Here is a 24,751-nt window from a genome sequence, read left to right on the forward strand (position 1 = left end):
TATTAGTGCCAGTTTTAAAAGGAATTTACAACTACAAAAGTGATGTTGTTGTATTAAGATGAGGACTGATGACTTGCACTTGCTTGCCTTTTGAAACAGCTGAACCCTTGGCTAGGAAAAAAAAAAAAATAAAGGCAGGGGAGAGCTTCCTGTCTCCTCTAAACAGTCATTTCTGATTATTCCAAACTCAGAGACTCGGTGACTACAACAAGGAAATTGAACAGCAGTTATTTTGCTCAAATAATCATTACATAATGAATTGAGAATATTATTGTGAAAACACTGATTAGACACTATTTGCTTATTTCACACAACCCTCCATGAACTTTGATATTTTCCACAAAGGGTTTTACTAAAGTAGCTTCCCGTTAGTATACTGAAATACAAAGTCATGCTCATAACTGTTAATGAAAGCAGATTTAAAGCAACACCACCATCACTGGAGTATTTTTAGTTATATGTGATTGGGACTACCAAGCATGTGGCTTTTATTCAGTGTAATCCTAATCTCATGGGTATCCACTGTTGGGGGAGAAGGTAAGTTGAAAACAGATCTGAATATTTTAGTTCCTTTTCAAATGTATTTATTGATTGTGTGTGTATATGCATAAGATTATTTTTAAATGAATAAATAGCTGAGGATAATTTGAAGGGGTATCATAATATTCATCTATTTTCTGCAAATATTTTCCAACATGCAATTAGTAGGAAAATAAAATGAAATTAGTTCTCTCTGTTCTCTAGTTTGCAAAGGGTAAATGGTCACCAAATAGAAATGTAAAGAGAAATCAAATGAGAGAAAATCTGCTATAATAAAGGTGACAAGGTGAAGTATTAATGTAATTCTGCATAAACTCTGCAATGCCACTGACTGGAAAAATCAACCCCAAAAAGATTTGGCCACCTTCAATATGTTTTTTAGAATTTTATTTTCATAGATTTGATAATTTAAATTTCAAATGTTATTAGAATGAAGGAATTCTCATTTCAGTCGAATTATAATTCAACAGGGAAATATATTTTAATGAAACAATAGAAAATATTGTTTTTATATGTAAACCAGTGAACTGCCAAAAAATTGTTTCTTCTGAGCTCTTCCACAAATTTCAAAATTTAAATAATATATCACCTCTTTATTAATACTATATACTGGTTCTTATAACATTATAAACTATCCCATTTTATTTCATGTGAAAATTAAAACCACCATATCAAAATAATTGCAAACAAAATCTCTAACAGGGTCTAGAATACTGATTAAACTATGTGTGTACATGGAGTTTCAATCATTGTACTATACTCTTTGATTTCCAGAAAGTTTTTCTTTTACTGCTTTACTGCTTTCTAATGTTTACAGATCTTTAAAATTGTTTGAACACTTTCTTCTCAGTCCTGACATAAGAGAAAAATATGAACAAATAAAATACTTTCTTTTTAAGATATGCCCTTACAAATGTGGCAAAACATTATTTCTATGGGCCTGAAATTCATTTAATTTTGTTTTCACTTTTAGTACTGAGTTGTAATCACAAGAGTGCGATTGTATGAGTGTATTTGATTTTTCTTAAGTCTGTGTTTATGATATTTATTAAGTGGCTTAAACATCTGTTACAAATGGCATTACACAAGGATTTCTAAATGGGGGTGGAAGCAGACGAAGGTAAGTGAAAATTATAAGGATAGTATGTAGAATTTTGACAATTCCTAATCCAACAAAAAAATTTCAAGCTTCAGTCCAGTCCCAGGATAAACTTCAGCGAAATTCTGTCTAAAAATTGTCTAGGTGTTAAATGACATGTAAGTGTGCGTTACACTTTTATTTTGGTGTCTATTTAGAAACTGGCCAAACAGCAGAAATAACACATGAAAGCAACACTTTTGTACAAATAGAAAACTGCATGCTTCCATTAGCAAAACATTATTCAAGCAATATATTGTGCTTCATGCTGCAGCAAAGAAGCTGGAAAGAATATGACAACCACGCCCTCGCCTCACTACTACTTAGAATGTCCTAAAAGAAAAGCAAAATGTAAATAGGCAAAGAAATTGCAAGGTTTTATATACAGGTGATTGTGTGTGTGTGAGTGTGTGTGTGTGCACTCATGCATCACTTAATGATAGGAAAACGTTCTGAGAAGTATGTCTTTAGGCAGTTTTGTCCTCCTGCAAACATCACAGAGTGTACTTACACAAATCTAGATTGTATAGCCTACTACCTAACTAGGCTATATGGCCTGTCACTCCTAGACTGCAAACGTGTACAACATCTTACTGTACTGAATACTGTGGTCAATTGTAGCACAAATGTAAGAATGTATTTATCTCAACATAGAAGAGGTACAATAAAAATACAATAGAAAATATTAAGAATGGCAGACTTGCATAGGGCTCTTACCGTCAACAGGGTTTGCAGGACTGAAAGTTGTTCTGGGTAAGTCACTGAGTGAGTGGTGTGCGAATATGAAGGCTCAGCACATTACCATACACTGCTGTAAACTTCATAAACACTGAATACTTGAGCTAGAGTAAATTTATTTTATTTATATATTTATTTCCATATTTTGGGGGGGAGCAGGTGGTTTTTGGTTACATGGATAAGTTCTTTAGTGCTAATTACTGAGCTTTTGGTGCACCCAGGATAGACCAAATTTATTTCAAAAACTTTTCTTCAATAATATATTAATTTATGGTAAGCTTTTTACTTTATCAACTGAAAATTTTTTAACTTGTAACTGTTGTGATACATTTAGCTTAAAACACACCTTGCATAGATGTACAGAATATTTTTTCTTTCTATTCTTATTCTGTAAGATTTTATCTTTTAAATATTTTATTTACCTTCTACACCTTTTTGTTAAAAACGGACACAAACACACACATTAACCTCGGCCTGCAAAGGATCAGGATCATCAGTACCACTGTCTTCCTCCTCCGCTTTTGTTCCACTAGAAGGTCTTCAGAGCAGTAACACACATGGAGCTGTCCTCTCCTATGATAACAAAGGTTTCTTCTGGAATAGTTCCTGAAGGACCTGCCTGAGGATGTTTTACAGTTATTTTTTTAAATGAGTAGAAGTGAACTGTAAAATAATGATAACAACTATAGTACATTAAATACATTAACTAGTACCATGGTCATTTATTATCATTATCAAGTATTATGTGCTATATATAATTGTGTGTGCTATTGTTTATATGACTGGCAATGCAGTAGGTTTGTTTATACCAGCATCACCACAAACATGTGAGTAATACATTGGACTGTGATGTTGTGGTGGTCATCAGTTGATAGGAATTTTTCAGCTACTTTATAATCTTATGGGACCACTGTGATATAAGTGATCTGTCACTGACCAAAACGTCATTATGTGGTAAATGACTGTATGTCTGTATATATGTGTTTGTGTGTGTGTGTGTACATATATATATATATATAATATATATATATATGTCCCAGAAGAAATGTATTCATAGTATTCTATCAGAATGTTGAGACAAGGAAAATTATTTTCTGCTTTTGAAGTGGGTGATTGTGTAATGGCAAGCTTGCAAAAGGACGATAACACTCTTAGCTAGCACCATTGCGGATGTACACAATGATTATACAATGCATGTTGTAGAGCAAGTTCTGAAGGATAGGTAGAATACAACTGGATGATGAGAACAAAGTTATTCTGGATAGTGAAGAATATGTAAGTACAAATGTATGAAAATCAAGTACTGTAACTGCAATTTTCAAGGAACAAAGGATATTTAAAAGGAGTTATGATAGGTTAATACTATCAAGACACGAGGGAGTCTTTCCCTCAATATCTTCTCCAAAACTATCTAATGTCAATTTTTAAACAGTTAGATAATAAATTTAAGGTTTCACAAGGTTAAATACCACAAGAATTATTTCAAATATTGTGCAACATTAAATATTACTTCTAGGTAGATAAAAAAGAGAAATTTCCCTTGATTGTCACCTGAATTTCTGCATGCTTTTTCTAAATAAGGTGAGAAACAAAACAATTTCTTACACAGCAATGCTATATTGAGAAAATATCTTGAGCTAAAAAATGAGCACACTATATTGAGGAAATATCTTGAGCTAAAAAAGCATTCAAAGATAAAGTACATCAAATCCACAGAATGTACTATATCAAGAGTAAACCCCAATGTAAACTATGGACTTTGAATGACAATAATATTGATGGGGAAAGGGGCTATTCATGTGGCAGGGAAGAGGAAGTGTTATATAGGAAATCTCTGTAACTTCCACTCAATTTTACTGTGAAAAACTATAAATAAAAATTAAGTCTAATAAAAAATGTGTATACATATAAAATATATATACACAAAAAAATAGAGTCAAAACATGAAGATTTCACCCATTTTCTACATTGTTTTAATATATCTTGCACCACAGTGGGTATGGATGTATGTGTAAGTGTCTATATACATATATCCAGTAGTATCCTCAGTATCCTTAGTATCCTCAAGGAATTGTTCCAGGACTCTTTTCACCCCCGGCAGATAACAAAATCCACAGATGCTCAAGTCTCTAAGAGAGAATGGTGTAGTATTTGCATATAATATATGCACATCCTCCCATATAATTTAAACAATCTTTAGATTATTTATAATATCTAATATAATGTAAATGCCATAAAAATAATTGTTATATTGTATTTTTAATTACATTATTTTATCATTTTATTATCTTTTTATTGTTTTTTCTTTTTCATTTGTTTTGGACCTGCAGTATAACAAACATTTATATATACAGCATTTACAAGAATTTAACTCTAATTTTATCTTGGTTGAGTTGTTCTTAGTGATTTTCTTTTTTTTTTTTTTTTTTTTTTTTTTGAGGTGGAGTCTCGCTCTGTCGCCCGGACTGGAGTGCAGTGGCCAGATATCAGCTCACTGCAAGCTCCGCCTCCCGGGTTTACGCCATTCTCCTGCCTCAGCCTCCCGAGTAGCTGGGACTACAGGCGCCCGCCACCTCGCCCGGCTAGTTTTTGTATTTTTAGTAGAGACGGGGTTTCACCGTGTTAGCCAGGATGGTCTCGATCTCCTGACCTCGTGATCCGCCCGTCTCGGCCTCCCAAAGTGCTGGGATTACAGGCTTGAGCCACCGCGCCCGGCCAGTGATTTTCTTATACCTCTAAATTGTTTCCACAAAAACTATATAAACTTTGTAACCAGAAAGTAATCAGAATATTAATAAACAAAAAATCAAATTACCTACCCAACATTTTTACTGCACCAGAAAAAAAAAAATAGGACAGATTTTTCTGGTGGAGATACCTATGACACTCGATGAGTACAGAAAAAGAAAGAAATCTGAGAGCTGAGAGTAATCCTATCACTCCTCTACTGTACACTATACTGATCAGGGAGATTTGCCACTCTTACAGTCTGCCTTCATTCTTAAATTGTTATGGAGGATATTGTTCTTGAAGACATTGCAGAAGAGTTCAGATTTCATATCACTCCAAAATATAAATTTTATATTCATTAACAATGACCTCCTCAGTCCGGCATGGTGGCTCAAGCCTGTAATCCCGGCACTCTGGGAGGCCAAGGTGCATGGATCACCTGAAGTCAGGAGTTCAAGACCAGCCTGGCCAATATGGTGAAACCTTGTCTCTACTAAAAATACAAAAAAATTAGTCGGGTGTGGTGGCAGGCACCTGTAATCTCAGGTACTCAGGAGGCTGAGGCAGGAGAATCGCTTGAACCTGGGAAGTGGAGGATGCAGTGAACCAAGATTTGCACGATTGCACTTCAGCCTGGGCAGCAAGAGTGAAACCTGAAACTCCTTCTCAAAAAAAAAAAAAAAAAAAAAAAAAAAAAAAAAAGACCTCCTTAAATACTCTTGTATTCTTATTTAGTGATCTTTCTTCATTCCAAATTAGTACACTGGAAAGCATTTAAGCTAAAGGCATTTAAGTTGAATGAAAAACAAAACTATAAATGAGATGATTAAAATATAATCTAGTGATTCATTAATGTAGCTTTTTATTTAATTCTTCAGTTTTGTGTTATTTTTCCAGCAACACTTTGTGATTTTCCAAAAATACGCCATGGGTTTCTGTATGATGAAGAAAATTATAAGCCATTTTCCCAAGTTCCTATAGGGGAAGTTTTCTATTACTCCTGTGAATATAATTTTGTGTCTCCATCAAAATCCTTTTGGACTCGCATAACATGCACGGAAGAAGGATGGTCACCAACACCAAAGTGTCTCAGTGAGTAATGCCCCTGTTCATTAAATGGATGTCATTCAGTGAATAAAGAAGGATGTGCCAGACAAGATCATAAGGTCTTGATAATCACAGGGGCAGTGACCAGAGGAGCTGCAAAGATGGGAGATGTAGTCCTCCTATTTTGAGATGCCTCCTATGAGAATCAATGAAGAATAAATATGTCAACTGTCTTGCATTACCTGGAAATGTTCTACATGTTGAAATATATTAATTTTTTTAGACTGATGATTAATGTATTTGACTGCTAATATTTCTTTACTAATATTCATTTGGCAGCAGCCTGATCATAGTTTTTCTTTAAAATAAGTCATTTTGTATAGCTATTCTGTTTTGAATTTACCATTCTCTTGCATATTGCAAGGTAAGGTTTGGTATTTTAACTTTTATATTTTCAATACATCATTTATTTGGTCCTTCAAAATGTAGCTATATTAATACTTCAATAAATATAGAGACCAGACTCCAATGACAACAGGTGTATTAAAAAAGAAAAACAATGGGAGAGAGACTAGATGAGGCGACAAAGGACATAGTAATGATCTTTCTCCTTTTGTAAGAAACGTTTATGAGAATTGCGAGAAATATTTATATGAAGATATGGTTTTGTCCCTAGAAGAGTTTATAAACACAAGATATTTTGTTATAAAAACTATTGAGTAACAATATGAAATATTAACTTTCTTTTATATGTACATATATAGGAACAAAAAATATATTTCATCATTTATACAGTAGCATGACCTAAATTATTTTGAAAATATTTACACATTATTTCAGTTTTCAAAATTTTCCTTTCTTAATAAAATATTTTAAAATGCACTTTTTTTACTACTTCCATCTTGTACATTAATCAATTTTTGGTCCTTAGGAATGTGTTCCTTTCCTTTTGTGAAAAATGGTCATTCTGAATCTTCAGGACAAATACATCTGGAAGGTGATACTGTACAAATTGTTTGCAACACAGGATACAGCCTTCAAAACAAGGAGAAAAGTATTTCATGTGTAGAACGGGGCTGGTCCACTCCTCCCAAATGCAGCTTAACTAGTAAGCAAAATACTGCTCTCTCAGTTTTGCTAATTATTTAAAGAAATAAGTCTATTGTTTATAGATTAAATATAGGTTAAATATAGGTTTCACCATGTTAAATATAGGTTTCACCACTACTTCTATCATTATTTATTTGATTTTCAGTTCCAATTTTGTCTAAGTAGATGTGCAATAACATTGTTTGCCTACCTATATAAATCAAATGTACATAAGAAGAAGAAATATTAGAGAATACACTGAAGATAATCCATTAATGTAACACCTGCTTGTCGTTTATATTATCAAGTTAGTTCACAATAAATGGTTACAAAACTGAGGTATTAAAGTGCAAATAAGTCCAATTACAGTTAAAATGTATTATAAGGAAGTTTTTAGTATTTATCTTTATTTAAATTAATATGTTTGAGTCAATAAATCATTTTCTAAGTTGTAAAAAGTCCGTACTTCTGAGAGGTATGTTTATTTGTGAGCAGCTTAGAACTTGGAAAACGATTCTTTCAGAAGTCTATGGTATAAATGATGGCAATTCCCAGTCCTGTGTGAACTCTTGTAATTCTTCGTCTTTACAGTTCTTCAGTAATTGTTCTTTGCCCAGCCCAATGCGATTCCATCCTATGCTTGCACAGCTCAGTATTCAACCAAAAACTTAAGGAAACTTCCATAGCTCTTTCTCTTCATAATACTTTCTCTCTGCTTCTGTGTCCAGTAACTTCTGGCCACCAGTCTCCAAGACTGACCTTACTAGTCTCAACTAAAGAAGACCACGGCATTCTTCCTGGGTTTTCCCTCCTTGCACAGTCCAGAAAAGGCCTCCCAACACACAGCTGGGGCTGTCATTGACTTTGCTTTATTATTTTGAGGTATTGAGGGTTTTTTCCTTTTTTCAGTCATCACAGTCCTGTACTGGCTGATTTCCAGCGTTCTGAAAATAAATTTTGTAAAATTTTCTAAATTTTTTTTCAGTGGGATGATATGTTGATAGCAACTACTCCATCCTATCAAGAAATAAAATCTATGGTATGTTTTTCAAAAGATGATATGTTATCAAATATTATTCCACATCTTCAATTCTTAAATTTAAACCTCTAGAGCCGGGCACAGTGATGTGCACCCGTAGTCCCCACCACTGGCAAGGCTGAAACAGGAGTTCAATGCTGCAGTGAGTTATGACTGCACCAGTGCACTCCAACATGGGCAACAGAGTGAGAGAAACTTCCCCACTAGAAAAACAAAACAAAGTAAAGGAAAATGAAATTTGAACCTCTAGAAATGGAGTCTTTTTAAAACAGCTGGAACTGTGATACTTTTTCAGTAAACAGTTAAGTCCTGGTCTCTTTCAATTACAAGGGGTTAAAACATTATTAACATTTGCAAAAAGAAATAAAATAACAAATGTTACCAAAACTAGAAAATTCCAGTGATTGAAAAGAGTTCAAAATTTATAGGCTTCAATTATGGTATAAATATTTCCACACTTTCTCTTGTCCATACCTATTCATGTCATGAACAAGCTCTCTTCATTTTGAGAGATGATGGCTATTGTCAGCCCAACAATTATGTTTTAGAAGCTTGACAAATTAAGTTTGGCCAGCTGTAACCCATACAAGCTGGCTCTGTGTGCAGTCTCTAAGATTTTGTTAGTCTTTGAACAATTCGGTTGCTTTGTGACACAAAAAATATCTGAGACTTAAGTCATGTTTCCACTGCCCAGGAACTGGAATCAGCCATACCTCCAATAAGTCCTGGTTCCATTTAGTGGGCAATGACATTTAGAAACTAAGTTGTCAGAATAAACTTGTTTCAAAATTTGGCAGATTTTATTTAATCAGAAAAAGCACATCTTGTTGTTCAGGTTCTCAGAATATTGCTACCTTTCCCTTTCTGCCCGTTGCTTACTCCAAAAGCACAAGACAACATATTGAGGTTATCAGAGTAGACGGATGAAGTCAGAGTCTCCAAAGTTGAAGAATTCAGCAGAACACTCTATGTCCAAGGTTGAATGATAGCTCACGAACACCGTGGAGAGTTAATAAAGTTTCAGGGCAACTAGACTCCTGATGACAGCTTAGCGGCACAGTCTGTTTTTTCATGTAAGGTAACATCTTACAAGTTATGGTAATCCATGTTGCAGGGATTAGTAGAGTGCCATATCTAGGGGTCATTATTCCGTTTACACCACCATGCAATAACAATATACGAATAAAGCAGCTGGAAATCCTACATAAGCCAAGATCAATTATTTTCTTTTTTATATATACTTTAAGTTCTAGGGTACATGTGCACAACATGCAGGTTTGTTACATAGGTAAACATGTGCCATATTGGTTTGCTGCACCCATTAACCCGTGATTTACATTAGGTATTTCTCCTAATGCTATCCCTCCCCCTACCTCCCACCCCACAACAGGCCCCAGTGTGTGATGTTCCCCACCCTGTGTCCAAGTGTTCTCATTGTTCAATTCCCACCTGTGCACGAGAACTTGCAGTGTTTGGTTTTCTGTCCTCGTGATAGTTTGCTCAGAATGATGGCTTCCAGCTTCATCCATGACCCTGCAAAGGACAAGAACTCATCCTTTTTTATGGCTGTGTAGTATTCCATGGTGTATATATGCCACATTTTCTTAATTCAGTCTATCATTGTTGGACATTTGGGTTGGTTCCAAGTCTTTGCTATTGTGAATTCTAGCACAATAAACATACATGTGCATGTGTCTTTATAGCAGCATGATTTATAATCCTATGGGTATATACCCAGTAATGAGATCACTGGGTCAAATGGTATTTCTAGTTCTAGATCCTTGAGGAATCACTACACTGTCTACCACAATGGTTGAACTAGTTTGCACTCCCACCAGCAGTGCAAAAGTGTTCGTATTTCTCCACATCCTTTCTAGCATCTGTTGTTTCCTGACTTTTTAATGATTGCCATTCTAACTGGTGTGAGATGGTATCTCATTGTGGTTTTTATTTGCGTTTCTCTGATGTCCAGTGATGATGAGCGTTTTTTCAGGTGTCTGTTGGCTGAATAAATGTCTTCTTTTAAGAAGTGTCTGTTCATATCCTTTGCCCACTTTTTGATGGGGCTGTTTTTCTCTTGTAGATTTGTTTAAGTTCTTTGCAGATTCTGGCTATTAGTCCTTTGTCAGATGGGTAAATTGCAAAAATTTTCTCCCATTCTGTAGGTTGCCTGTTCACCCTGATGGTAGCTTCTTTTGCTGTGCAGAAAGCTCTTTACTTTAATTAGATCTCATTTGTCTATTTTGGCTTTTGTTGCCATTGCTTTTCGTGTTTTAGTCATGAAGACCTTGCACATGCCTATGTCCTGAATGGTAAAGCCTAGGTTTTCTTCTAGGGTTTTCATGGTTTTTAGGTCTAACATTTAAGTCTTTATTCCATCTTGAATTAATTTTTGTATAAGGTGTAAGGAAGGGACCCAGTTTCAGCTTTCTACATATGGCTAGCCAGTTTTCCCAGCACCATTTATTGAATAGGGAATCCTTTCCCCATTTCTTGTTTTTGTCAAGTTTGTCAAAGATCAGATGGTTGTAGATGTCTGGTGTTATTTCCGAGGCCTCTGTTCTGTTCCATTGGTCTATATCTCTGTTTTGGTACTCTACCATGCTGTTTTGGTTACTGTAGCCTTGTAGTATAGTTTGAAGTCAGGTAGCATGATACCTCCAGCTTTGTTCTTTTGGCTTAGGATTGTCTTGGCAATGCAATGCGGGGTCTTTTTTGGTTCCATAAGAACTTTAAAGTAGTTTTATCCAATTCTGTGAAGAAAGTTAGTGGTAGCTTGATGGGGATGGCATTGAATCTATAAATTACCTTGGGCAGTATGGCCATTTTCATGATATTGATTTTTCCTATCCATGAGCATGGAATGTTCTTCCATTTGTTTTCGTCCTCTTTTATTTCGTTGAACAGTGGTTTCTAGTTCTCCTTGAAGAGGTCCTTCACATCCCTTGTACGTTGGATTCCTAGGTATTTTATTCTCTTTGAAGTAATTGAGAAAGGGAGTTCACTCATGATTTGGCTCTCTGTTTGTCTGTTATGAGTGTATAGGAATGCTTGTGATTTTTGCACACTGATTTTGTATCCTGAGACCTTGCTGAAATTGCTTATCAGCTTAAGGAGATTTTGGACTGAGACGATGGGGTTTTCTAATTATACAATCATGTCATCTGCAAACAGAGACAATTTGACTTACTTTTTTCCTAATTGAATAACCTTTGTTTCTTTCTCTTGCCTGATTGCCCTGGCCAGAACTTCCAACACTATGTTGAATAGGAGTGATGAGAGAGGGCATCCCTGTCTTATGCCAGTTTTCAAAGGGAATGCTTCCAGTTTTTTCCCATTCAGTATGATATTGACTGTGGGTTTGTCATAAATAGCTCTTATTATTTTGAGATATGTTCCATCAGTACCTAGTTTACTGAGAGTTTTTAGCATGAAGGGCTGTTGAATTTTGTCAAAGGCCTTTTCTGCATCTATTGATATAATCATGTGTTTTTTTGTCATTGGTTCTGTTTATGTGATGGATTACATTTATTGGTTTGCCTATGTTGAACCAGCCTTGCATTCCAGAGATGAAGCTGACTTGATCATGGTTGATAAGCCTTTTGATGTGCTGCTGGATTCGATTTGCCAATATTTTACTGAGGATTTTTGCATTGATGTTCATCAAGGATATTGGTCTAAAATTATCTTTTTTTGTTGTGTCTCTGCTAGGCTTTGGTATCAGGATGATATTGGCCTCATAGACTGAGTTAGGGAGGATTTCCTCTTTTTCTATTGATTGGAATAGTTTCAGAAGGAATGGTACCAGCTCCTCCTTGGGGGTTGGGGAAGTTCTCCTGGATAATATCCTGAAGAGTGTTTTCCAAGTTGATTCCATTCTCCCCCTCACTCTCAGGTACAACAATCAAATGTAGATTTGGTCTTTTCACGTAGTCCCATATTTCTTGGAGGCTTTGTTCATTTCTTTTTACTCTTTTCTCTCTAAACTTCTCTTCTTTCTTTATTTCATTAATTTGATCTTCAATCACTGATACCCTTTCTTCTACCTTATCAAATCAACTACTGAAGCTTGTGCATGCATCACGTATTTCTCATGCCATGGTTTTCAGCTCCATCAGGTCATTTAAGGTCTACTCTACACTGTTTATTCTAGTTAGCCATTCATCTAGTATTTTTTCAAGGTTTTTAGCTTCCTTGCGATGGGTTTGAACATCCTCCTTTAGCTTGGAGAAGTTTGTTGTTATGAGCCTTCTGAAGCCTACTTCCATCATTGCATCAAACTCATTCTCTGTCCAGCTTTGTTCTATTGCTAGTGAGGAGCTGTTATCCTTTGGAGGAGAAGAGGCACTCCAGTTTTTAGAAGTTTCAGCTTTTCTGCTCTGGTTTCTCCCCATCTCTGTAGTTTTATCTACCTTTGGTCTTTGATGTTGGTGATGTACAGATGGAGTTTTGTTGTGGATGCCGTTTTTGTGGATGTTGCTGCTAGATCTTTCTGTTTGTTAGTTTTCCTTCTAACAGTCAGGTCCCTCAGCTGCAGTTCTGTAGGATTTTGCTAGAGGTCCACTCCAGATGCTGTTTGCCTGGGTATCACCAGCAGAGGCTGCAGAACAGCAAATATTGCAGAACAGCAAAGATTGCTGCCTGCTCCTTCTTCTGGAAGCTTCATTCCAGCGGGGCACCCACCTGTATGAGGTGTCAGTTGGCCCCTACTGGGAGATGTCTCCCAGTTAGGCCACATATGGGACAAGGACCCACTTGAGGAGGCAGTCTGTCCTTTCTCAGAGCTCAAACACTGTGCTGGGAGAACCACTGCTCTCTTCAGAGTTGTCAGACAAGGGCATTTAAGTCTGCAGAAGTTTCTGCTGCCTTTTGTTCAGCTATGCCCTGCCCCCAGGGATGGAGTTTACAGAAGCAGCAGGCCTTGCTGAGCTGCAGTGGTCTCTGCCCAGTTCAAGCTTCCCCAGCTGCTTTGTTTACCTACTCAAGCCTCAGCAATGACGGATGCCCCTCCCCCTGCCAGGCTGCTGCATCACAGGTCAATCTCAGACTGCTGCACTAGCAGTAGCAAGCCTCTGTGGGCATGGTACCCACCAAGCCAGGCACAGGATGCAGTCTCCTGGTGTGCCATTTGCTAAGACCACTGGAAAAGCACAGTATTTGTGCATGAGTGTTCCGATTTTCCAGGTGCAGTCTGTCACAGCTTCCCTTGGCTAGGAAAGGGAAATCCCCCAACCCCTTGCACTTCCCAGGGAGGCAATGCCCCACACTGCTTTGGCTTCCCCTCCATCGGCCAAACCCATTGTCCAACCAGTCCCAGTGAGATGAATCAGGTACCTCAGTTGGAAATGCAGAAATCACCCATCTCCTGCATCTATCACGCTGGAAGCTGCAGACCAGAGCTCTTCCTATTTGGCCATCTTAGAATGGAATCAAGATCAATTATTTTCAATGGCACTTTGTCTTTAACAATTAGATTTAAAAAAAAAAAGACTGTAACAACCAAAAAAGAGCTGCTATGCAAAATACTGGAATAAAAACAGAGATTTAGGGATACACATTTTATTTTATCGAAATAAGGCACATTCTCTTGGGATTTGCTCAAGTAAAATGTGATCAATACATTAAAGTGCCAGGCGCGGTGGCTCAAGCCTGTAATCCCAACACTTTGGGAGGCCGAGACGGGCGGATCACGGGGTCAGGAGATCGAGACCATCCTGGCTAACACGGTGAAACCCCGTCTCTACTAAAAAAACACAAAAAAACTAGCTGGGCGAGGTGGCAGGCGCCTGTAGTCCCAGCTACTCCGGAGGCTGAGGCAGGAGAATGGCGTGAACCCGAGAGGCGGAGCTTGCAGTGAGCTGAGATCTGGCCACTGCACTCCAGCCCCCGTGACAGAGCGAGACTCCGTCTCAAAAATAAATAAATAAATAAATAAATAAATAAATAAATAAAGTGCCAATAACAGTACATAAAACTAGCTAGTTTGAAAATATTTATGAGATTGTTAGTTAGAAAATATTTCAATTTTATTTTTGTGTATGCTTGATTTCTTCAGATTACTTCTTTTGTCTTGAATGTCAATTAATTTTACATAAGAATATATAATTGTATAAACTAACCTTTAATGAAAGATTATTAAATAAGAAAACTATACACATATTCATATACATATCTATTTCTAATTGAATCAGAATATATTCATAATGAGTTAGTTTTTACAAACATATTAGTGATAGAGTTGAGTATAATGGAAAGATTCAAAAAACCTAGATGGGTTTTTAAAAAGTCTTTGATATTTAGTTACCCTTTTGTAAAATTGGGAATAGTTTGCTTTTTAATAGTCCCTTCAACTTAACATTTATTAGTTGTATCCTGTTTTGGTGTTTCACATATCTACTTTTTTTTGAGATAGGGTCTCACTCTGTCACCCAGGCTGGAGTGTAGTGGTGCGATCTTGGCTCACTGCAACCTCCGTCTCCTGGGTTCAAGTGATTCTCCTGTCTCAGCCTCCCTAGTAGTTGGGACTACAGGCACCCACTACTGTGCCTGGCTAATTTTTGCATTTTCAGCAGAGACAGGGTTTCAACATGTTTGCCGGGATGGTCTCAAACTCCTGACCTCAGGTGATCCACCCACCTTGGGCTCCCAAAGTGCTCGGATTACAGACATGACCCACCATGTCCGGCCCACATATCTGCTTTTTATACATCTTTTTTTTTTTTATTTTACAAAAAGTAATTAAATATGTTGCAATTTGATTTTGTTAGTTGAAGGATTTTTTTGTGGTTTAAGTGTGAAAAAACCTTCATATTCTGTATTATAAACAAATAATGTTATTAAACTTATTTATTAAACAACAAAATTAAAACTCATATTGTTAATTAAACAAATGAAATAATTTACTGTATTAGTAACTTCATGGACTTTCTTATTACAATCCTGAAGAGATTCTTCTAGAAAATGTTACCTTGCTGCAATTTCCCAATTTGCCTGAGGGGTCTTAGATATATTCGTTGGGTATAAATAATTAGTTTATATGTTTTCTCAAAGGCAAGAATATATTTTATACTCCTCTGTATATGAAGCCCCTTGCATCTTATTTTCATATAGCACACATTACATTTGTTTCTGCAATGAAAATTCAATGTATGTTCATTTAATTTTATTTTTAGAAGAAGAATGTCATGTTCCAATTTTAGAAGCAAATGTAGATGCTAAGCCAGAAAAAGAAAGCTACAAAGTTGGAGATGTGTTGACATTCTCCTGCAGAAAAAATCTTGTAAGAGTTGGACCAGATTCAGTTCAATGTTACCAATTTGGGTGGTCACCTAACTTTCCAACATGTAAAGGTCAGTATTTATTTTAGAAGTGATGAAAAAAGAATTTGATTTTTATAATAATGCCTATATATTTTTATTGGAGCTTATATTACATCTATAATCTGACAAAGTGGTAAAATGGCAAAGGTAGTATTTTATTTAGAAAGGAGAAAGGGTACAGTTCTATAGTAACTGAGTTGCATCCATTATTTAGGTGTCCTTAATCAAGGAGTAATTCTACTTCTATGTCTTAAAATATATAATAGGATTTCATGGGTCAAAATATAGTAGCTGGAATTGAGATGTGTTAGGATTTTTCCATCTAGCTCAATAAAAAATTTATACATTTTAAAAATATTGTATGAACAACATTATATTTTATTAAGTAATTAAGAAAATAATCAAGTCATTCCATATATGGATTATTCATTAGAAAACAATGATGATTTGTACCTGCTTCAGATGGCACTATTTTTATCAAAAATGGCTTATCACATTATTTCAAGTATGTATTAGTCCATTTTCACAATGCTGATAAAGACATACCCAAGACTGGGCAATTTACAAAAGAAAGAGTTTTAATGGTCTCACAATTTCACGTGGCTGGAGAGACCTCACAATCATGGCAGAAGGTGAAAGGCAAATCTCGAATGATGGCAGACATGAGAAGAGAACTTGTGCAGGGAAACCTCCTTTTATAAAACCATCAGATCTCGTGAGACTTATTCACTATCATGAGAATAGCACGGGAAAGACCTGCCCCCATAATTTAATTACCTCCCACTAGGTTCTTCCCACAACATGTACGAATTGTGGGAGTTACAATTCAAGATGAGATTTGGGTAAGGACACAGCCAAACCATGTCAAAGTATTTCTAGATATTAATAAAAGTTATAATTATACATTGCATATGTATAATTTATCACATATTAGATAACTATTTACTTTTATGTAGCATTCAGATTATTGACCTACTTAAAAATCTTCAAGAGTACAGCTTAATATCCTGATTATAATAAACAGCCAACAAAATATTGGTAAAGATGGACAATCAGGATGTTTAAATACAGAGAGGATATAAGATTGTACTAAGAAAATATTATTAATTTGGTGAAATGTAATAAGATATTTTGTGTATGTAGGCAAATGTCTTTATGAGATACCATTCTGAAGAATTTAGGACTAAAATCTCACTGTCAGTTACTTTCAATTACTTCACAAAAAATAAGTAAATAGGGCAAAGTGTAACATTTTTATATCTAGGTAACCAGTTTATAAGTGTTCAATATGCATTCTTTCTCCTTTCATTTGCTCAAAATTGTTCATGATGAAAAGTGTCAATATGTGAGGAAATGAAAGAAGTCAATACACTATGTCTACTGCAAAAAACACATGTCCCCAAAAATAGAAGTGAAATATAAAGGTAATTAATTTCTAAGTCAAAAATACAGTAACTCCACATTTTGCTCTACTTATAAGACCATTTAAGCATTATTTATGGTTTCTTTATAATAGGACGAGTACAGTCGTGTGGTCCACCTCCTCAGCTCTCCAATGGTGAAGTTAAGGAGATAAGAAAAGAGGAATATGAACACAATGAAGTAGTTGAATATGATTGCAATCCTAATTTTATAATAAAAGGACCTAAGAAAATACAATGTGTGGATGGAAAATGGACAACTTTACCCACTTGTGTTGGTAAATAAATATTAACATTTAAACAGAACAGTTACTATTACTTTGCACTTACGTATAAATGCACATGTAAATAGATTTAAAATATTTTCAGATTAAGCACTCATTTTATCACATTTTCTTAGAACAAGTGAAAACATGTGAATATACACCTGAACTTCAGTATGGTTATGTTCAGCAGTCTGTCCCTCCCTATCAACATGGAGTTTCAGTGGAGGTGAATTGCAGAAATGAATATACGATGATTGGAAATAACAAGATTACCTGTATTGATGGACTATGGACAGAGCTTCCTATGTGTGTTGGTGAGAAAACATTCCTAAACTTCATATTTGATTATTTATAATTTCGATTGGGATTGTATAAAGTGTTTAAATCTGGCTAGAATTACAATTTTATTGATACTGACTCTTCCTTTCACAAGTAAAATATGTCAATCCATTTATTCAGGTCTTACATTAAACTTTGCCATATGGTTTTATGAATTTCTTGTTATTACTGCACAGATTTCTTCACCAGTTTATATGGGATTTTTCTGGTATGATGAATGGAAACTTTTATTTACTTATATGCTTGAATAATTATACTTTCTATATGCAGGAATGTGATTTAATTGCATACATTAATTTTGTTTACAGTAACCTTGTTGAATTTCTGTATTAATTCTTACATTTAATTTGGATATTGTATTTCTACAAATGATGGCAATTTAATATCTTTTATTTCATTGCTCTAACTCAGTCTTTACCTCAGCATGTTCCAGATAGAGCAACCTAAAAAATAACAGTGTAGCTTGCGTTCTATTAAATTTCAGAGTGTTTGGAGTCCCTCCATAGAAGAAGAGTAGGGGACTAGGACCCAGGAACTAGGCATGATCCTTGCTCTTTCTGTCCCCATAATTCCCTTATTTCTATTCCTAATTTTCTGGTTAGTTTATCAGTTTCCTCCACAGAAGTAGTAAGTAGTAGGTGGTAGTAGTCTATCAGCCTGTGTGCTCTACTCTTACCTTGCAGCCTCAGGACTTACAGCCTTGACACTTAAGTACTTGCAGGTTTTCTTCCTGACACCCTCAGATCCTGGCCTCTTTTGTTCTATCTCTAGCAAACTCAATACATTAAAGCCTCTAATTTTGAACTTTAAAGACATGCAGACCTTCTGCTGCTGTTCTCCTTACAGAAACTGAAACAGAACCACCTCTCTCTCCATCTCATGGACTTTTGGATTATCAATTGACCCACCCATTGCTGGGAAAAATTACAGTAGGTGTTGTCACCCGTTGTCCCAGGCAAATAACTGGTCAATGGCCATCCGTGATGACCTATTGTGAGGGAATGTTTTCCACTACCAGGAGCCAGAACTCTGTTATGGAAAGATGTAGATCATATATCTTCATGGTCATCAACTTTTATGCAAGGAGTACACAAACATCAACCTCTAGCACCATATGGAATAAATTAAAAATAGAAACTATTGCAGAAAAACAACCTATAAGCATAGAAGTAGCAGAGCACACTCCATGTCTCATTATCCCAAACTTTTACACACTAAGGAAAAGGCTCCATAACTATCTACATGTTTATGGGAAACGGGAAAGAAACATAATAATGAGAACTACTTAGACAAGCAAGAGGCTTACTAGGAATGTATGTTCTGAAGCTCAGTCATGTTATTATCAATGAGTTCTTCCCCTGAGAATACTCTGACTTACTGAGTCAGAGGTTTTGCTGAGCTTTTGAGATGTGAGAGTCATTGAACCTCAAGGGGGATCCTGATATATCTCTTACTGATGCTTTGCCTCCTACAGACTTACCCATGTATTGCCTCTTTTTATTATTTAAATGTTTTGAAGATATTTAAGACAGTTTAGTGCAAAACAATCACACATGTATACATTTTCAGAGCCTTTAACAATTCATTTGTAGCTTCCTAAGAACTATCCTTCAGTCAAAACTCCCACCAGGAAAACCCATCTTGCACTTTCATTTCTCAGAAAACTTTCTGACCTCCTTTCCTGTCATTCAAAGATGGGATACAGTTTTTTGTTTCATTTTTTCTTTTTCAGCAGCATTGCTCATTTTATGCAATGAGATCAAGAATAATTTTTGTGATGTTGCTTAAAAGCATCAAACATAATTATGCTATTAATATTTCAGATATTTTATTGACATAATTGTTTAGTTTCTATTTAATATTATTTTTTATAGCAACACACCAACTTAAGAGGTGCAAAATATCAGGAGTTAATATAAAAACATTGTTCAGGTCATCTGGAAATGAATTTAATCATAATATCAGAATACGTTACAGATGTTTAGACATCCTTGGATACAGGCACTCAGTCTGCATCAATGGGAAATGGAATCCTGAACTAGACTGCACAGGTAAGATTTGTTTAAAACATTTTGTTGATGCTGTTCCTTCTTTACAAGAAAAATTATTTTGAAATTAGAATGTTTTTAAATTAAATATTTATTGTGGCATACAATTTCTAAGCTAATAGTAAAGTTAGAAACTAGTTATAATACTCTTCCCAGACAAATGTTATTCTTTAAAAGCCTTGTCTTTCTGGTAAAGATGAGAGAGTAAAGCTGTTTTTACTCTATTACAGTCTCACAAAACCTTGAAAGAAAAAAAGAAATAAAGAACTGTAAAAAAAGAACAAAACTTAATCTTCAATGACTTTAAGAAACAATTAAAACCCCAATTATGAACTGTGAAACAAAACCAACAGATATTGCCAATTATGGACCAGATAGTAGGTTGAGTAAAAAGTTGGCTGAGAAAGAAAATATATTTGAGTAATAAATTATTTCCCTAAGAATAAGTCCCATATTCCTCGAAGGCTTATATTCAAATCATTTAATATGAGCAACAGGATTATAAATTACAAGTAATTGTAAAATGGGGCACCATATTAGATTAAAATAAACCAGAATTAGAGAAAACAAAGTGCTTATAAAGGAATGATAATAAAAGAGAGAAGATAGACTGCAGACTTCTCATCAGCAATATAAAAAGCCGAAGAAAATAGGGTAATCTCTTCAAAGTGCTTAGTGAAAGTAACTGGCAACCAATTATTCTATATACCAATATAATTCACTAATGATTCCAAAATAAAGAAATTTTCAAACACAGGAAGGATAGGAGTTTACACACAAGGTCATAATTTGAAAAAAAAAGCATATAAAATATACATTAATGAGATAAAATACTAATTTATAACAAAAGGTGTGAGGTCATTAGAATTTGTGAGGAAAAATACTGGAATATATTGTTAAACACATAAGGATCTAAAAATGATAACTACAATTTGTTTAAAGAAACTTGAACATTTTTATGTTTATAAAATATTTGATTTTTTATATATTTTTTTCTATTTGAGGAAGAGAAATATTCTGATAGTGGAAAGAAGTTTGAAGCCTTTTTTGTGTCCATGAAATGTTTACTTAAATTGGCCAGTCATTCTGCTCACAAATAATTCTGACAACTTCAAATATTAAAGCCCTATAGATCACTTTTTATAACCACAAACAAATAATATTAAAAGTGGATAAAAAGTTATCCACTTCCTTACCCTTCATTTTGGGTAGGGAAATAATTTACTTCCAAATAACCTAGCGATGTAATGTTTAAAATACTAAGAACTATGTTGTAATTATAAGGACACAGTAAAACCTATGAGGTGCAACATAACCAAAATTTAGAATGGTGTGGCATTCTAAAAGTATACATATATACTTTTTCCAAAATAGATAAATTTAAGACTATGAATGCCACTATGAAAGTGTGTATATATATGTATATATACTTTTGTATATGTATACTTTTATATATATATACTTTATATATATATACTTTTACACATGTATATATGTATATCCTAAAAAGCTAGGGGGAAAAATGAATTCAGATATTAGGAGGAAAAGAAAATAATAAAAGTAAAAGCAGAAGAAAATGAAATAGAATCTTGTATTTCCAACTAATCCAAGCCATGAAACTAATGTTTTGAAAAGATTAATAAGCAGAGCTGTCTAAATGAGATGACTCTAATCAAGAATGGTGTGCATACACAAACATTTCTACAACCAAAGAGTAGATGAAAACTGAAATACCTGGAATAATAATATGAGTTTAATTTTTTACGTAAATAAATTACAAGCATAAAGAGAAGGAAAATACTGTGAGGCATAGGTATCAAAATAAGGAAGAAGCCTTTTTTAAAGTTTTGAGAAGAGCTGGTAGATAGTAGTCTGGAGATTAGGTAAGAACGTTATTAGGTGGCAAATATTTGTTACACACCTTGCTTGTTCTTGAGAAAGATAATAAAATTTCTCATTTTATGCATCAGAAATACATGGCTTCAATAAGTTATTTGGTCAAAATCAAGACTGGAGCTTATTTCCAGATTTTTATATCAGTGCTGCTTCAACTAGACTGTGTCTACACTAGGCAGAAATTTCTAAAGAGAATGTCCAATTCTAAAAAGAAAGTAAGTTGGACAACTGAGATCGTTATGTGTAATGTTCTTTTACCTAAAATATAAAAACAATAGTATTTGTGTGATATTTGAACATCTAACTCACGTAGTTGGGACTTTGTTGATGAAATTTTCATTATTATTTGTACATTTGAGATTACAGACACCTTCAGCTTCCCTGTTTCCCAGCACTGGGACATCTAGGAGACTGATAGCAGGTAACTGCTGAGTCCCTAGATTGGCAGCACAGGCCTTGATGCTCACTCGAAAGAGTCTTGATGATACTCAATAAGTATTCATCTTTGTGACTATGTATTTAAACAAAAATATTTAAACCACCAAACAGAAATTCATAAACAATGAAAATGTTTAGTTTCCAAAATGTTTACAAAATACCTAAACAAAGAGGTAATAAGACATCTAAGTAGAAGAGCTTCTAAAGAATAAATAATATTGAAAAACTGACCCATCTATCTATCAAATGTGTCTGATATCCTCTCTTCATGTGCTCCTCATAGACTTTCTTCAAGCTCATGACCAAACTTTGCTAATCAAAAATGTATTCTAACAATAATAATATCAGGCTAATTTTATCTTCTTTTGCAGTTAATTACTGAAATAAGACCGATCACAAAAGATTGGTCTTGTTAAAGGTTGAGTAGAATAAGATGCATCTGGAATTAAGTACTTTAAGTTCACGCTTTTCTTAAACCAGTAAATAAGTAGGACAAGTCTTATAAAACATAAAATATGCATCAGTGGACCCCAGTCCCAGATATCTATCTAGATTTCCACAGGAACAGTTTCTGTTTAGATTTGCACTATTTTGCCTTTCTGAGCTTGAAAAAATAAGGAAAAATCTAATAAAAATTTCAGTTTAGACAATATGTATATTTTGGGTTATTTTATACTGACCTCAGGTTCTGTTCAAATAATTTATTAAAGATCTGTTGTATATAATTATTATATTTTTTAATCTAGCTAAACCAAGAAAGAGTAGATATGCATTCTTCCATCTTGATTTTTAAATGAAATAGTATAGCAAGGAAAAAATGATATCTATCACTTTCAATATAATAATTTTGAAGGGAAGTGCCAGTAGACAGTAGCCACCACTCTGGAAAAACATGAGATGAAGGAGACCACTGTAAGGGCATGAGCCCAGGTCAGGAGGTTTAGACAATGCTTTGGCATCCAAGTTGACCATTTAAAACTTTTCCCTAAGATAAGCCAAACAACCAAAAAAGAATTTAATTCCTAGTCCAACGGAGGCATTCCAGTTATGTTCATTACCAGTCATTCTCATGTTTATAAGAAAATGCAAGTCATGGAAATCCTATATTGAGATGTAGAGTTCGGTTATTAGGGGAAGTCATAGTTATTTCTGATTGTTGTCATTTTTATTTTTCGTTCTAAATTGTTTAATTAGATGTACATAACTTTTTGAATAACATGGGTTAGTTAGCAAAAAATTACAGAAATGTATTTGTAAATCATACAAGAGAATTGACAGGAATAATGAACAGGAGATGCAGGAGAGCATCTGAAAAATTTTAAACTAATGGTTAAAACAAAAACAATCGCTTTTTAAACTGTAAACTATAGGACACAAAAAATAATTGTTATTATAATGTTTATATATAGGGAGAGAGAAAGAGAAAGTGATAGGGAGACAGTGTGTGTGTGTATGTGTGTATGTGTGTGTCATTGAATGTTCCATTATCCTGAAACACTACCCTGTTGAGCTTTTTTCTTAACTTTTATTAATCATGTAATTTAATTCCAATATTTTGTAGAAAAAAAGGAACAATTCTGCCCACCGCCACCTCAGATACCTAATGCTCAGAATATGACAACCACAGTGAATTATCAGGATGGAGAAAAAGTAGCTGTTCTCTGTAAAGAAAACTATCTACTTCCAGAAGCAAAAGAAATTGTATGTAAAAATGGACAATGGCAATCATTACCACACTGTGTTGGTTAGTAGTTTATTTCTAAGTAATTTCACTTAAAAAGAGGTTATTAATCCCCTTTGCTTTATCTAAAGAAAGAAAAAAGAACTTATGACTAATCTATTGCACTGTACCCCAAAGCCTTAAATTGCTAAGTAACCAATTCTGTCATTTAAAAAGTTTCTCTATGCGTTATCTCCAACAGTGTTCATAGAAGAAACAAGTTTGAAATTTCTACATCTTCTTAAAAATCTTTTCTAACATATTTTTACTGTACCTTTTCTATGTTTAAATATGTTTAGATATGCAAATACTTACCATCATGTCACAATGGCCCTATAGTTTTCAGTACAGTAGCATGCTGTACAGGTTTGTGGCCTAAGACAGCGATACCCAACCTTTTTGGAATCAGGGACCTGTTCTGTGAAAGACAATTTTTCCATGGACAGAGGAGGTTAGGGGATGGTTTCAGGATGAAACTGCTCCACCTCAGATCATCAGGCATTAGATTCTCATAAAGAGCATGCAACCTATATCCCTTGCATGTGCAGTTCACAATAGGGTTCAAGATCCTATGAGAATCTAGTGCCCCGGCTGATCTGACAGGAGGTAGAGTTCTGGCAGTAGTGCTTGTTCACCCACCACTCACTTCCTGTTGTGCAGCCCACTTCCTAAGAGGCCACAGAGGGTACCGGTCTGCAACCAGGGGTTTGGGGACAACAGGAGCAATAGGTTGCACCACACAGCCTAGGTGTGTAGTAGACCACATTATCTAGGTTTGTGTAGGCTCACTCCATGATGCTCACACAAGGAAAAAAGAGCCTAATGACACATTTCTCAGAATATCTTCTTGTTATTAAGTGCTACATGGCTGCATTTCAAAAGCACGTATTTCAAAATATTACCTGACAGTACATCAGATATGTCAAAGAGTGCTTAGAGCTGGACAAGATGTCTGATAATTGAACAATCTATTTAACTAAATA

At 34.8% G+C, this 24,751-nt stretch overlaps 1 protein-coding gene across 1 annotated transcript in view; it reads left to right on the plus strand.

Annotated features, from left to right (window-relative positions):
- Positions 1 to 351: 351 nt before the first annotated feature.
- CFHR5 (complement factor H related 5) overlaps positions 352 to 24,751 on the plus strand; it is a 30,273-nt gene continuing 5,873 nt past the window's right edge. Inside the window, exons 1-8 of the mRNA XM_010358454.2 lie at positions 352 to 537; positions 6,044 to 6,238; positions 7,125 to 7,301; positions 15,494 to 15,670; positions 17,157 to 17,339; positions 17,462 to 17,641; positions 19,541 to 19,717; positions 23,610 to 23,792. Coding sequence (XP_010356756.2) covers positions 480 to 537; positions 6,044 to 6,238; positions 7,125 to 7,301; positions 15,494 to 15,670; positions 17,157 to 17,339; positions 17,462 to 17,641; positions 19,541 to 19,717; positions 23,610 to 23,792 — 1,330 coding nt within the window. The 5' untranslated portion in view covers positions 352 to 479. The remainder of the gene's footprint in view (positions 538 to 6,043; positions 6,239 to 7,124; positions 7,302 to 15,493; positions 15,671 to 17,156; positions 17,340 to 17,461; positions 17,642 to 19,540; positions 19,718 to 23,609; positions 23,793 to 24,751) is intronic.

Source organism: Rhinopithecus roxellana, chromosome 1 (genome assembly GCF_007565055.1).
Source record: "Rhinopithecus roxellana isolate Shanxi Qingling chromosome 1, ASM756505v1, whole genome shotgun sequence".
In the NCBI taxonomy this organism is placed as follows: Eukaryota; Metazoa; Chordata; class Mammalia; order Primates; family Cercopithecidae; genus Rhinopithecus; species Rhinopithecus roxellana.